The 13287-nt window shown below is 39.8% G+C and overlaps 1 protein-coding gene across 5 annotated transcripts in view; it reads right to left on the reverse strand.

Moving 5' to 3' along the window:
• RNF180 (ring finger protein 180) overlaps positions 1-13287 on the reverse strand; it is a 96875-nt gene that overhangs the window by 58166 nt on the left and 25422 nt on the right. For all 5 annotated transcript variants that reach the window (XM_080680040.1, XM_080680037.1, XM_080680038.1 and 2 more), the window contains 2 exons: positions 6667-6762; positions 4054-5013 (listed from right to left, as the gene is read on the reverse strand). In XM_080680040.1, coding sequence (XP_080536166.1) covers positions 4054-5013; positions 6667-6714 — 1008 coding nt within the window. In that variant the 5' untranslated portion in view covers positions 6715-6762. The remainder of the gene's footprint in view (positions 1-4053; positions 5014-6666; positions 6763-13287) is intronic.

The raw sequence follows: 13287 nt of genomic DNA on the forward strand, positions 1-13287 counted from the left end.
ATGTAGCTCAGCACTGTCTTTCCCCAAAGTAGATGCTTAATTAACATTTGCTGAACAAAACCACTGAAAACTAGTTGTATTTTCTGCTTCAATATCAACCTCATTTATATTCCTAAGCTTCAAAAATTTCAACAACTTTTTGTGGTGTCATTAACATTTTCTATAATGGTATCTGCCACAAAAGTATATCTAGTTTGCACAAAAACAAATAATTTAAAATGTCAAATGAAAGTCAGAAATCTAGATTTTCCAACCAATTATTTAAACTTTAAAAAAGTTATCATTAATAACAAAAACTTTTTAAAAATCTTGTATGCTTATCTTCCACATTAAAAAAAGGACAGGATCTGTACTGAAATACACAAAAGCATGGTATACCAAACAGATAGTTAATTAATGCTTACAGAATTAACTAATCTTTATTAAATATGGGATGAGCTGAATAGCTAAGCCATTAATTCATCTCAAAATATTAACTCTTTCTAGAATTTAACTTTTTGTTTGAATTAGCAAAACTAATAAATTTTATCTTTATTCTTTCTTTTTTTAACATTTATTTTTTATTTTTTATTGATTTTTTACAGAGAGGAAGGGAGAGATAGTTAGAAACATCGATGAGAGCGAAACATCAATCAACTGCCTCCTGCACACTCCTACTGGGGATGTGCCCGCAACCAAGGTACATGCCCTTGACCGGAATTCAAACCTAAGACCTTTCAGTCCGCAGGCCGACGCTCTATCCACTGAGCCAAACCAGTTAGGGCTATCTTTATTCTTTCTGGCTCAAACCATGATGTGCACTCATATCCCTAACTCATGTCATTTCTACTTTAAATTTTCTTTGCTAAGGAGACATTGGGCATTTGCCTGTAGCTCCTGCGCAACCAAAGAAACCTATTAGGATACCAGCATATCATTGACCTGTCACAGGTCTAAGACTCATTTATTCGCCAAGCAGGTAGGTTAAATCACATGTGTGTGAATGAATGAAAGTAAACATCAAGGGGGGGAAACCATTAACTGTAGTCTTGCTTTGCTCTAAACTCTATAAAACAGTGTTCCTAGCTGGAAAATGATTAGTAAGATAGCTGAGGTTTTCAGAAGAACCCAACCCAAGAATTAAACACGTTTTTAAATTTGCAAATATGTAACCTGTATATACTTACAATACAGCACAAGTATAATTTTAATATTTCTTTTAAATGTCTATTTGTTAGAGAATTATTTTAGAGCCTTCACATTTTAAAAAATATGCTCGTTTTTTTTTTTGTTTTTTTTTTTTTAATTTTAGAGAGAGAGGAAGGGAGAAGGATAGAGAGATAGAAACATCAATGAGAAACATTGATTGGCTGACTCGTACACACCTCCTACTGGGGATTGAGCCTGCCTGCAATCCCAGGCACATGCCCTGACCGGGAATGGAGCCTGTGACCTGGTTCATTGCTCCATGCTCAACCACTGAGCTACACCTGTTGGGCTCCACATTGCTTTTAAGGTATTCTTTCTGGATATTCACTTCACATGTGACCATCTCCAATGTATCTAGGTTTAGGTCAAATTTTCAATAATTTTTTTTTAAGTTTTACAGCTTCAATAAATCAAACTATGAAGTATTTTATAATGGTGCTAAATATAGTCATTGATACATTCTACAATATATGCTTTGATGTCACATTACACCATCACTTGCAAATAAACCAAACCAGAATATTCTTGTCAATTAACCAGTCAAAAATACAATAAACTATTACCTATTATTATAATTGTACTATCTAATTGAAAAATGCGTAACCTAATTAAAGCACTTAAAGCAGTAACTTTATTTTGTTCAGTCTATAACTAGATCATAAGCAATAATGAGTCTGCTTAACTGTTTTTAAAAGAATGAACTATTATGTAAAGTTGCAGCTTTCTACATTTTAGCTTTGATGACATTGTTAACACATTGCGGATGGATCATGAGAATTCTTGCTTCATATTACACAGTGTTTTACAAAGTACCATACTTTAAAAAGATATTAGCGTGTAAGAATATGTAATAAGTGACTTCAAAATGCAATGGGTATTTAATTTTAAAGCGTGCCTTTAACATTTATGTAAAACATTTTTTGTACTCATTCAATAGAAACTTACCTGGCCACTGGGTAAAGCTAGCAATAAAACTACTGGTCTGCAATGTGTTAATATTCAACATACGGATGAATAAGGACAACTATCCTATATAATAAAAGCCTAATATGCAAATTGACCAAACGGCAGAACCATCGGTGGAATGACTGGTCGCTATGACATGCACTGACTACCAAGGGCAGACACTCAATGCAGGAACTTCCCCCAGCCTGCAGGCCCCAGGCCAGCCAAGGCAGGTGCCAGTGGGGGTCCCCCCAATCGCCCCACTGGTCGCTCCACAGATAGGCCCTGATCGCTGGCCAGGCCTAGGGACCCTACCTGTGTAAAAATTTTGTGCATTGGGCCTCTAGTCCTATATAATAAAGAGGTAATATGCAAATTAACCCTCACACTGTAACACCATCACAAGAAAGCTGTGTGCACAGTAGGGGTGGGGCCAGCAGCCGCTCCGCACGCTTCCACCAGGGTTCCTGAGGCCCCGCGGGGGTCCTGGCGGCCGCTCCGCGCAGCTTCTGCCAGGGTTTTCACGGCTCGGTCCCGGCATCTGCTTCGCGTGCCTTCTGCCAGGGTTTCCGCGATCCCATGTGCGCGCCGCTGGGGCGGGACCCAGCAGCTGCTGCATGCGGCCCGGAGGTGGGGCATCGGGGCAGCACTCCAGGACTCAGGGCCGTCCCGCGGCACGCCGGCCATGCAGGGCAGGACTCCGGGCAGTCCCATGGCATTGGGGGGGGGGGGGTGAGGGAAGGGGTCCTGGGTCTTGCGCTATTTCGCGCCACAGGTCACTAGTCTATATATATAAAAGCCTAAGTGACCGTTATGACCAGTCAACCGGCCAGTAGCTGTGATGCACACTGACCACTAGGGGGCAGATGCTCAATGTAGGAGCTGCACTCCCACAGCCAACCTCCCTCGGTCCCTTCCCGCCCCCCTCCCCCACCAGCAGGCCCCGATCACTGGCCAGGCCAAGGGACCCCACCCATGCATGAATTCATGTATTATGAACAAGAAGATAATAAAGGCAATTTGTAAAAATAAAGTTTATGTAGGAAAATACTAGTCCTCAAACTTCCAAATTTTCATCCATTGACTTTAATTGCTTTCCTCAGCACCTAACATTTATTGCTTAGTCCCTTCACTTGAACATACCATTCTGGGTACAGAAGTTGAAACCAAAAAGAAGCATGCTCTCACATAAAACTACAGTAATGGTCAATTATCCTTTAGATCAGGGGTGGGGAACCTTTTTTCTGCCAAGGGCCATTTGAACATTTATAACATCTTTTACAGGCCATACAAAATTCTCAACTTGAAAATTAGCCTGCTATATTTGGTCAAACATTTAATTAACTCACCCTTAATGCCTTGACAGGGCCAGACCAAATGATTTTGCGGGCCTTATAGGGCCCGTGGGCTGGACCTTCCCCACCCTGCTTTAGATTATGTTCACAGCATCACAGTTAACCACACCCGGATCATGTGGGCACTTAAATAATATGGTCCTGGAAAATACCCATTAAAGCTAAATGTGATGAAAGAGAATGAATGTCACTAGATTAGATTTTCTTAGAGCAACTATTTTGCTTCAACTTAACTTGAAATAATAAAATCTTAACTTGAATAAATTTAAAATGTATATGACAATCTAGTCTCAATATCATGAAGATTACTGTTCCTCTAAAATATTAACAGTACAGGGAAAAAATTCACAAAAGAATATTTTGTAAACATGTGTGAGCATAGAGATAAACATGTCAATTACAAGACAGCTGCATAATTATTAAGTTCACCCAGAGAGAAATGTCATTTCAAAAATGATTAAAACCAATTTTTTTTATATAATATAAGGTATTCAAAGTTAGCTCCTCCCCAAGCATCAACATTTATAATGTAGAACTTTTTTAGTAAACTCTTTTAAAAAATTACCTGCTTCTGCAACCATCTTTCATGCCTTCGTTGCTTCCTCCTCAGATTCTTCAACTTGCTCCTCTCTCTCTTGCTGAGCCTCTGGTGAATGGCACCCAATGAAAAACTGCCCGAGCGCAGGATGTCCAGGGGCGAGAGGTGCTCCTCCTGGTCCGAGGGCGCCAGCGTGCGCCTGCCGGCGGAGGGCAGGTCCATCAGGAACGCCAGGCCGTTGGAGCTAGCATGGTCAGGGTACACTGCAGAAGCCCCCAGACCACTCTGAAATTCGCCTTCTCTTTGTGTCTGGGTCTCACGGGGAGCCACTGAAAACCTCTGCAGCAGCATATTAGGATCAAAACTTGATGATATGTGAAAGGAACAGCTATTTTTACCAGATTCTAAAGGCAGGTCCAAAAGGTCCTCAGGCTGGGTTTCATCTAGTCTGGGATAGGCGGTAGTCTTACTATGTATTTCATAGAACGTGGGTAATAAAGTCAGCTTCTCACTGATGCTCAGATCCAAGCTCTGTGATTTTCTGTGGGAAGCTCTTCTGGTGCATCTGCCAGTCACAAGCTGCGGGACAACAAGCTGGTATTTTGAATCGGATGCTTTGAAGAGCAGTTTTTCCTTCTTCATCTGAACACACGTCGACCGCACCTCCAGGCACAGTGCTTCTGTTAATCTCCCAGGGCCATTATTCTTTTGGGCCATGTTTAAAAGCCTGCAATTTCTGTTTTTGAAGGCGCCGCCCGCCAGCAGAGCTTCGCTGTCACCACCTGACCGAACTGTAGGATGTGACAAGTATTTCGGTGATGGTCTCATTAGTCGGCCTGCCTGTGCTGGCTGGTAATCGGTCCGGCTCTTGGAGAGGTGTACAGCTGCACGCTGGCCACAGGAACATTTTGGAGTGCTGACAAAATTAAAGCCCCCTAAATGGGCCCCACAAAAAGGGCAATTCAGTTTTCCCACTGTCCACTGGGCCTACAGGTAATGAAGGAAGATAAAGACAATGCATTCATTGTAAAGTAATAAAAAAGAGTGTGTGTGTGTGTGTGTGTGTGTGTGTGTGTGTGTTTAAGCCAACCACATGAACGTTTTCTATGCCACAGAAAAGGCTGGCTTTCTGTTTTCTGATTAGTAGACAGAACAGTCAATGGAAAAAGCTTTCTAATAGAGATGAGCAGCTCCAAAGTTCTAGAATGACAACATACTGCACTTCATGCCCACTGAAACAATTCTCATAAGAATTCTAAATGAATCTCTTAAACAAGAGGTTGAATATGGATACAGTGTGAGCTAATGAAAAGAAAAATACACTACGGAACCAGGAAGCACATCAGTCTACAGAGCTTAATTTGCAAGTAAAATCTCACAGAAAAGTGTCTGTTTTGATACACTTCTTGCATACCAAGCACTGTGGGAGGGAATTTCCCCCAACCATCAGAATGAAGCTCTTCCTGCCTTTTTACATGCAACCAAAAGATATTGGCTGCACACATCAGAGGGAGCACTTTCTATACTCAGATTTGAAATTAACGATGGGCTGGCTTAAAATCATCTTTTCAACAGAGGCAGTGAAACATCTGCTGTGTCCTAATATAGTTTGTGAAGTTCAGGACACGTACAAGCACCACACTGGCACTTCCCCAGGAAATTATTACAATGTGAGAATGGATGCAAGGAATAGCTAGCTATCAAATGTTACCATTTAACAACAGCAACAAAAAAGGTAAGGTAGTCAGTGGAGAAAGACAACTGTATTTTTCCAGAACTCACATTATTTATAGTTTTCTAAGACTTGTGTCTTGAATTGTGAGAAATAATGATACCATACTATTAACAAGGTGAGTTCTTGCTCTGATATTTCATTAAAGATCCTTAAAAGGGTGGTATTTTGATTTTTACTGTGTTAATAAGTCATTATTTACCCAGTTTATTTTATTATGCATACATGAATACTATATACAGGATATTTCATTCACTCAATAGACAGCATTCTATGTGCTGGGGATATAGTAATAAACAAAATATAAAGAGCCTTGACTTCATGGAGTCTACATTCTTCATGGAGAGCTGGGCAATTGACAAGAGTGCATATATATGCATTGTATACATTAAATGTAAAATGAGTATAATAATTCAGGTATTTATATTTGTAAGATGTACTTATGCATATTTAAAGTACTATATATTACTTACAGTTTGTGTCTGTGTAACGTATAGATAGGTAGGTAGAGCAGAGACGGAAGAAAGGAGTGTGAATAGTGGTAACAGTGAGGATAGTTGATAGAGAGGTCAGGCGACGCCTCCTTGAGAAAGAACAGGTGAATATCTGTGGGAAGAGCTTTCAAGCCAGGGGAAGTACCAAATGCAAAGTCTGAGGCAGACAAGTGCTGGAGCACTCCAGTGATAATGAAGAAGCCATAAGTGTAATCAAGAGTTACACAGCTTCTGTATATTGTACTGTGTGTTCACCACCCCAAATCAAGTTTCCTTTGAAAAATAATTTAAAAAAAAAAAAGAATTGCATAGTCTTCCATGTCTGTTGAAATAATGCATCTAAGAAAAGCAGCTCTAAAATAAGGACACTGAAGGCAGTACATCCCTAATTTCACTCTGACTCCGGGAACTTACTTTTTGTAGTAGGCCGTTTATCCATTCTGGAAGGGCTTCTATATTCATGTGCCACACACGACAGGTATTTTGGTCATCAGCTGAGTCATATCTATCCTGTTATATCAAAATGCATAATATTAGTTATTACCAGTTGAGAACGCATTTCACAAATTTCATATTTGAATAAAACACAAAAATATAAGTTCAACTTTAGCTAGGAAGGAAATAGACACTGCCCTCCTCTCCTCATTCCCATTTCCAAAAACAAACCCACAAGACAAAAAAAAAAAAAAAGAAAAAGAAAAAGAAAAAGAAAAAGAAAAGAAGAAGTATTTTCAGGGAATAACTGCCTGTGAATAAAAAAATTAAAAAAAAATTAAAAAAAAAAAAGCCCTCCAGTTCACCAAGTTCATCTATTAAAGTGTTGGCCAAACCTACAAAAGTTCTTTTATCATAGATCCTCATAAGATGATAACAGACATTTCAGGCAGAGAGGGATTTAACTCTTGGTTTCAAACTAGCAACGTAAGTTCATATTCCAGTCTATACTCCCTGTTAAACCAAAAAACCTATACAAGATATTTTTTAAAAAATTTTTAAATTAATAGCTAAACTAGAAAATACAGATGGGGAGATTTCAATGAACCAGAAATTGAGAGGAACCTCTGAAAGATTAATGAGGGAAACAGCAGCATACTGTATCCAAGTACATAATAGATAAGAACCACACAAAGAATGGTCCATGCCCAAGTGGTGGAAACTAGAAGCAGGAAGGGCTCTGGGAAACTATTAGAAGTGAAGATGAAGTCTGTGTGTCTCCAGCCAATAGTATTTGGGGCAGAGAGAAATAGCACAACATCGCAGGGTGGCTGGAAAGGCCTGGAAAAAATGAAAAGCATCCACAGTAAGTGCAGAAGATGAGCTAGTGAGGACCAATTTCTATTCTTGCTGAAAATAGTACCGTGACTTACAAAGAGTGTGATGTAGATTTGTTTGTACTAATAAGATATATCTCTAATACATACTGTTTGGTTTTCTTTGAAAAAGCAATTGAAAGAGAAATACATACATTCTGTATTATGATATTAAAAGCATAGACAGCCTAAAGACAGTATTATACTTTTCCATGGAAACATATACACTGAGTGGTCAGATTATTATGACAGTATTACACTTTTCTATGGAAACATATACACTGAGTGGCCAGATTATTATCCAGGTACTTCGTTGGGCTACCGTTTGCCTTCAATACTGTGGCGTTTTTTTCTTGGCATTTACTCCACGAGATGTTGAAAGGTGATGCGAGGAATCTGACACCATGCCTGATGAATAGCACTGTCCAGTTCTATGAGATTTGATGGTTGTGGAACCAGCTGCCTGATGGCTCTTTTAACTTTGTCCCACAAATTCTCAATTGGATTGAGATCTGGTGATTGTGGGGGCCACCTAAGCAAGGTAAAGTCTCCCTCATGTTCTTGAAACCACTCCTGCACAATACAAGCACCATGGCATGGCACATTGTCTTATTGGAAGAAGCCATCTCCATTGGGATACACCATCAACATGATAGGATGAACTTGATCAGCAACGATACTTAGGTATGTTGTGCTATTCAGACGTTGTTCCACACGAATTAAAGAACCCAAATCATGCCAGAAAAACATGCCCCAAACCATAACACTGCCCCCACCAGCTTGAAGGGTTGTACTCATGTATGTGGGGTGCATGCTTTCATGCCGTTTCTGCCAAATTCTCACTCTGCCATCTGCATGATGCAACTGGAAACGTGATTCATCGGACCACATGACTTTTTTCCAATGCTCGACTGTCCAATCCTTGTGTTCCTGTGTGAATTGGAGACGTTTTATCTTGGTAACTGCAGACAGCAAAGGTGTTTGAACAGGTCTTCAGCTTCCATATCCCATACGATGCAGTGTACGGCTAATTTGCCTGCAAATGTCAGGTGGTCATAATAATCTGGCCACTCAGTGTATATGTAAATAAAAAAGTACCTATAAGGAAACTAACTTTTCCATGAATGTTGTAATGAGAGAATATATAATACTTTGTAAAATTTAAATTTTACTTAAAAATTAATTCAAATAAAAATAAAATATTGATTTTAGAAATGCTGGAGTAAGAAGTATTAGACATGTTTCACCATTAAACTTGGTAAAAGTAGGCAAGATGAAAAACACTGATAACATGAGACAAAGATAGACACTTTCTAATGATAAAGGGGACAATTAATCATTTGCCAATATACTAGTATATACCCAAACTAGAAGCTCCAAATATATAAAGCAATTATTAACAGACATAAAGGGAAAAACTGACAAAAATGCAATTAAGTAGGGGACCTGAATACCCTGTTGACAGCAATGGATGGCTCATCCAAACATAAAGCCAATAAGGAAATATCAGCCTTAAATGATTTATCAGAAAAAATGAACTTACTATTTTTAGAATTTTCCATCCCCAAACCACAGAATACACATTCTTTTCAAGTGCACATAGAACATTCTCAAGGATGGATTGTATTTTGGGGTACAGAATTAGTTTCAATGAACTTGAGAAGGCTGAAATCATATCAAGCATTTTTTCCGACTATAGAGGTAAGAAACTGGAAATAAACTATAAGAAATCTGGAAAACCACAGATATATGGAGATTAAACAACATGCTACTGAACAACTATTGGGTCAAAGAAGAAATAAGAGATTAAACATAGAGACAGATAAAAATACAAAATAACCAAATTTGGGAGGCTGCAGCAAAAGAGGTACTGAGTGGGAAGCTAATAGCAGTACAGGCCTACTTCAAAAAACAAGAAAAATTTCAAATAATCTAACATCACACCTTCAGGAACTAGAGAAAGAAGAACAAATAAAGCCCAAAGGAAGTAAAATAATAAAAAATTTGAGCAGAAATAAATTAAATATAGAACAAAAAGACCAAAAAAAAATCAAGAGTTGGTTCTTTGAAAAGATAAATAAAATGGGCAAAAATAATTCAATATAATTTAACATATTAACAGAATATGGAAGAAAAACATGAAGAACATTTCAATACATGTGGAAAAAATCACTTGATAAAATTCAACACTCATTCATGATAAAAAAAAAAACTCTCAGAAAACTAAGATAGCAAGGGCATCTACTATAAATTTTACAGATGCTATATGAACATTCCTACGAGAATAAACATTGGAGTTGTAGTTCTAGGTAGGTGGGAGAGGTTTTACAATGTACTTACTCTTATTCTTACTAGGTTAACAAGAAGTTATTACTATGACCAGGCATTGCTTAAGGGTTTTACTATTTTACAAATAAGGAGAAACAAGAGAAATAAAGCAACTTTTATGTAACTTGTTCAAGGTCACAGATAAGCAGCAAAGCGAGGATATCCATCCAGGCAGTCTAGCTTCAATACTCCTATCCTCAGTCACTAAGCTTCCTATGCCAAATAAATCATTAAATTTTTCGTTCTGAGGGCAATGAACCTTCTTACATCTTTAGTCCAAGTACGTTTTAAGGCACAATGCTACTATTCTTCCCTAAGCTTACAAAACAAAACAAACAAACAAAAACCTGGGGCATATTTTTAAATTAACCAAGAACATACACCAACTTATACAGAAGAAGGGTAGGTTTAGAAAACATTCCACAGTTGATTGATATGTGAACCCCAACCCAAGCTCCTTCATTTAGGAACTATTAATATAAAATAAGCATATATTTTTCTCTAAATAGTTAAAAGTTAAAGCATACTTCTATGCCAACAACAACAACAAAAGACTAAAATCAGTTACAGCAATTGATATAGGTGAGAGGAGTATAAAAGGCTGGGTTAAGCGTGGATAGCATTCTGCTCCCTTTCCTGGAAGCTTATATGGTAGAGACAACCAGGGTAAACACAGAAGCTTCCATTAGAAATGAGACTGACAACTACTTCACTCGTGTTTATAAGCACAAAGCCTTAGAGAAATAATGCATATGACATTCATGTTATTTACTTCCAATATAATTTTACAGGTAAAATGGGACATAGCAACTATTAAGTTTGTAAATCTATAGTCACTTAATTTTTTAAAAATCACACAAATATATGATAAAACAAGTTCTAATGAGTGTATGTTAAGATGATTTATTAAACTAGAAGCAACCTGATTTGAAGAAAGCTTTTATAGCAGGGGAATAACAGGTTATTTAAAAAATTAAACTGAAAATTAGAAAAACTGTATTATGAGGATTTTAGAAATTCTACTAGACAAATTTTCACGTCTGAAAATTATCACGGTGGGTGAAGAGAGGAAGGAAAGAGAAAATAACTAACAATTTTGCACAATGCTGTCAGAAAAATGTTGATAAAATATTTTGAAAATGAAATTTTTTGTTTGAACAGCAGGTGGGGCTAATGCACTGTTATTTCTGTTTTTGTGTTAAGGGTTGAGACTTTTTAGTTGCTGTGTAGGAGAACTTAATTTAAAAATTACAAATTTTATGCATTATCATTTTTATCATTTAATGATATTTAAGATTTTTAATTAAGCAGCAGATGTTAAATGTAAAATACTGATACAAAGAATTTAATATTATTATATAACTAGAGGCCCGGTGCACGAAATTTGTGCATGGGGAAGGGAGGTGTCCCTCAGCCCAGCCTGCACCCTCTCCAATCTGGGACCCCTCGAGGGATGTCCGACTGCCCGTTTAAGCCCGATCCTACCGGGATCGGGCCTAAACAGGCAGTCGGACATCCCTCTCACAATCCAGGACTGCTGGCTCCAACTGCTCACCTGCCTGCCTTCCTGATTGCCCCTAACCGCTTCTGCCTGCCAGCCTGATCACCCCCTAACCACTCCCCTGCCAGCCTGATGCCTAACTGTTCCCTGCCAGCCTGTTTTCCCCTAACTGCCCTCCCCTGCAGGCCTGGTCACCCCTAACTGCCCTCCCCTGCAGGCCTGGGTCCCCCCCAACTGCCCTCCACTGCTGGCCTGGTCACCCCTAACTGCCCTCCCCTGCAGGCCTGGGTCCCCCCCAACTGCCCTCCCCTGCTGGCCTGGTCACCCCTAACTGCCCTCCCCTGCAGGCCTGGGTCCCTCCCAACTGCCTTTCCCTGCAGGCCTGTTCGCCCCCAACTTCCCTCCTCTGCCGGCTTGGTCACCCCTAACTGCCCTCCCCTGCAGGCTTGATCGCCCCCAACTGCCCTCCCTTGCAGGCCTGGTCCCTCCCAACTGCCCTCCCTTGCTGGCCATCTTGTGGTGTCCATCTTGTGTCCACATGGGGGCAGGATCTTTGACCACATGGGGGCAGCCATCTTGTGTGTTGAAGTGATGGTCAATCTGCATATTACTCTTTTATTAGATAGGATAGAGGCCTGGTGCATGGGTGGGGGCCAGCTGGTTTGCCCTGAAGGGTGTCCTGGATCAGGGTGGGGGTTCCCTTGGGGTGTGGGGCGGCCTGGGCGAGGGGCCTGTGGTGGTTTGCAGGCCGGCCACACCCCCTGGCGACCCAAGCAGAGGCCCTGGTATCTGGGGTTTATTTATCTTCTACAATTGAAACTTTGTAGCCTGGAGCGGAGCCAAACCTTCTGCTTGCTCCGAGGTGGCAGCCATTTCTGTTGGGGATTTATGTATCTTCTATAATTGAAACTTTGTAGCCTTAAGCGGAGGCCTGGGCTGGCCAGGGTGTGCAGAAAGCTTGGCTTCCTCCATCACCGGGGGCAACCCTAGCCTCCTGCTCTTTCCAGCTCCATGGCTGCCGCCATTTCTGTTTGGGTTTATGTATCTTCTATCATTGAAACTTTGTAGCCTTGAGTGGAGGCCTAGGCCGGCAAGGGCAGGCGGAAAGCTTGGCTTACTCCATCGCCGGGGAAACCCAAGCCTCCCTCCTGCTCTCTGTGGCTGTAGCCATCTTGGTTGGGTTTATTTGCATATTCGCTCCTGATTGGCTTGTGGGCGTGGCTTGTGGGTGTAGCGGAGTGATGGATAGTTTGCATATTACTCTTTTATTAGATAGGCTGTTTTGAAAGATGTTTAACACGATATTTCTCATGTTAGCAATAACATTCCCTTACTAATTCATTAAAAGTGAGCCAAATATATTATTTAACTACTGCAGTTATAAACACTACAGAAAAAGATCAGGTACCAAAAATGTCATTTAATTAACATTACTAATTAAATGTTTAAAGTATTACAAATGTAAAGAAACCACATTCTGCTGGACTGACTGGTTTTTCTATTTATACTTGGAGAAGGTACTTCAAGGTGAAAACTTTTTACTCAAAAGGGAATGAATGAAAAAAAAAAAAAGAAAGCCTCGCTTAAGGGCAGTCTCTTCGCATCCATTCTTGCTACCTTTCTAATTCATTCATCACACAATAGCTAAAATTATCTTTTAAAATTCAATGGTTATGTCATTCCTTTTCAGTGACTTCCCAGCTCTTAAAGATCAAAGTCCTTAATTTGGTGTACAAGAACATAAATGATCTAACCAATACTCATCTTTCTAGCTTCAAATCTTGCCAAACTCCCTCTGGATCTCTCAGCTCCAATCATGGGACTCTTCTAGTTCCAAGGATACACCACATTCTCTCCAACACAGGCCTCTGAACATGCTGATCCCAAAGCTTGGAA

Source organism: Plecotus auritus (genome assembly GCF_963455305.1).
Source record: "Plecotus auritus genome assembly, chromosome: 7".
Taxonomy (NCBI): Eukaryota; Metazoa; Chordata; class Mammalia; order Chiroptera; family Vespertilionidae; genus Plecotus; species Plecotus auritus.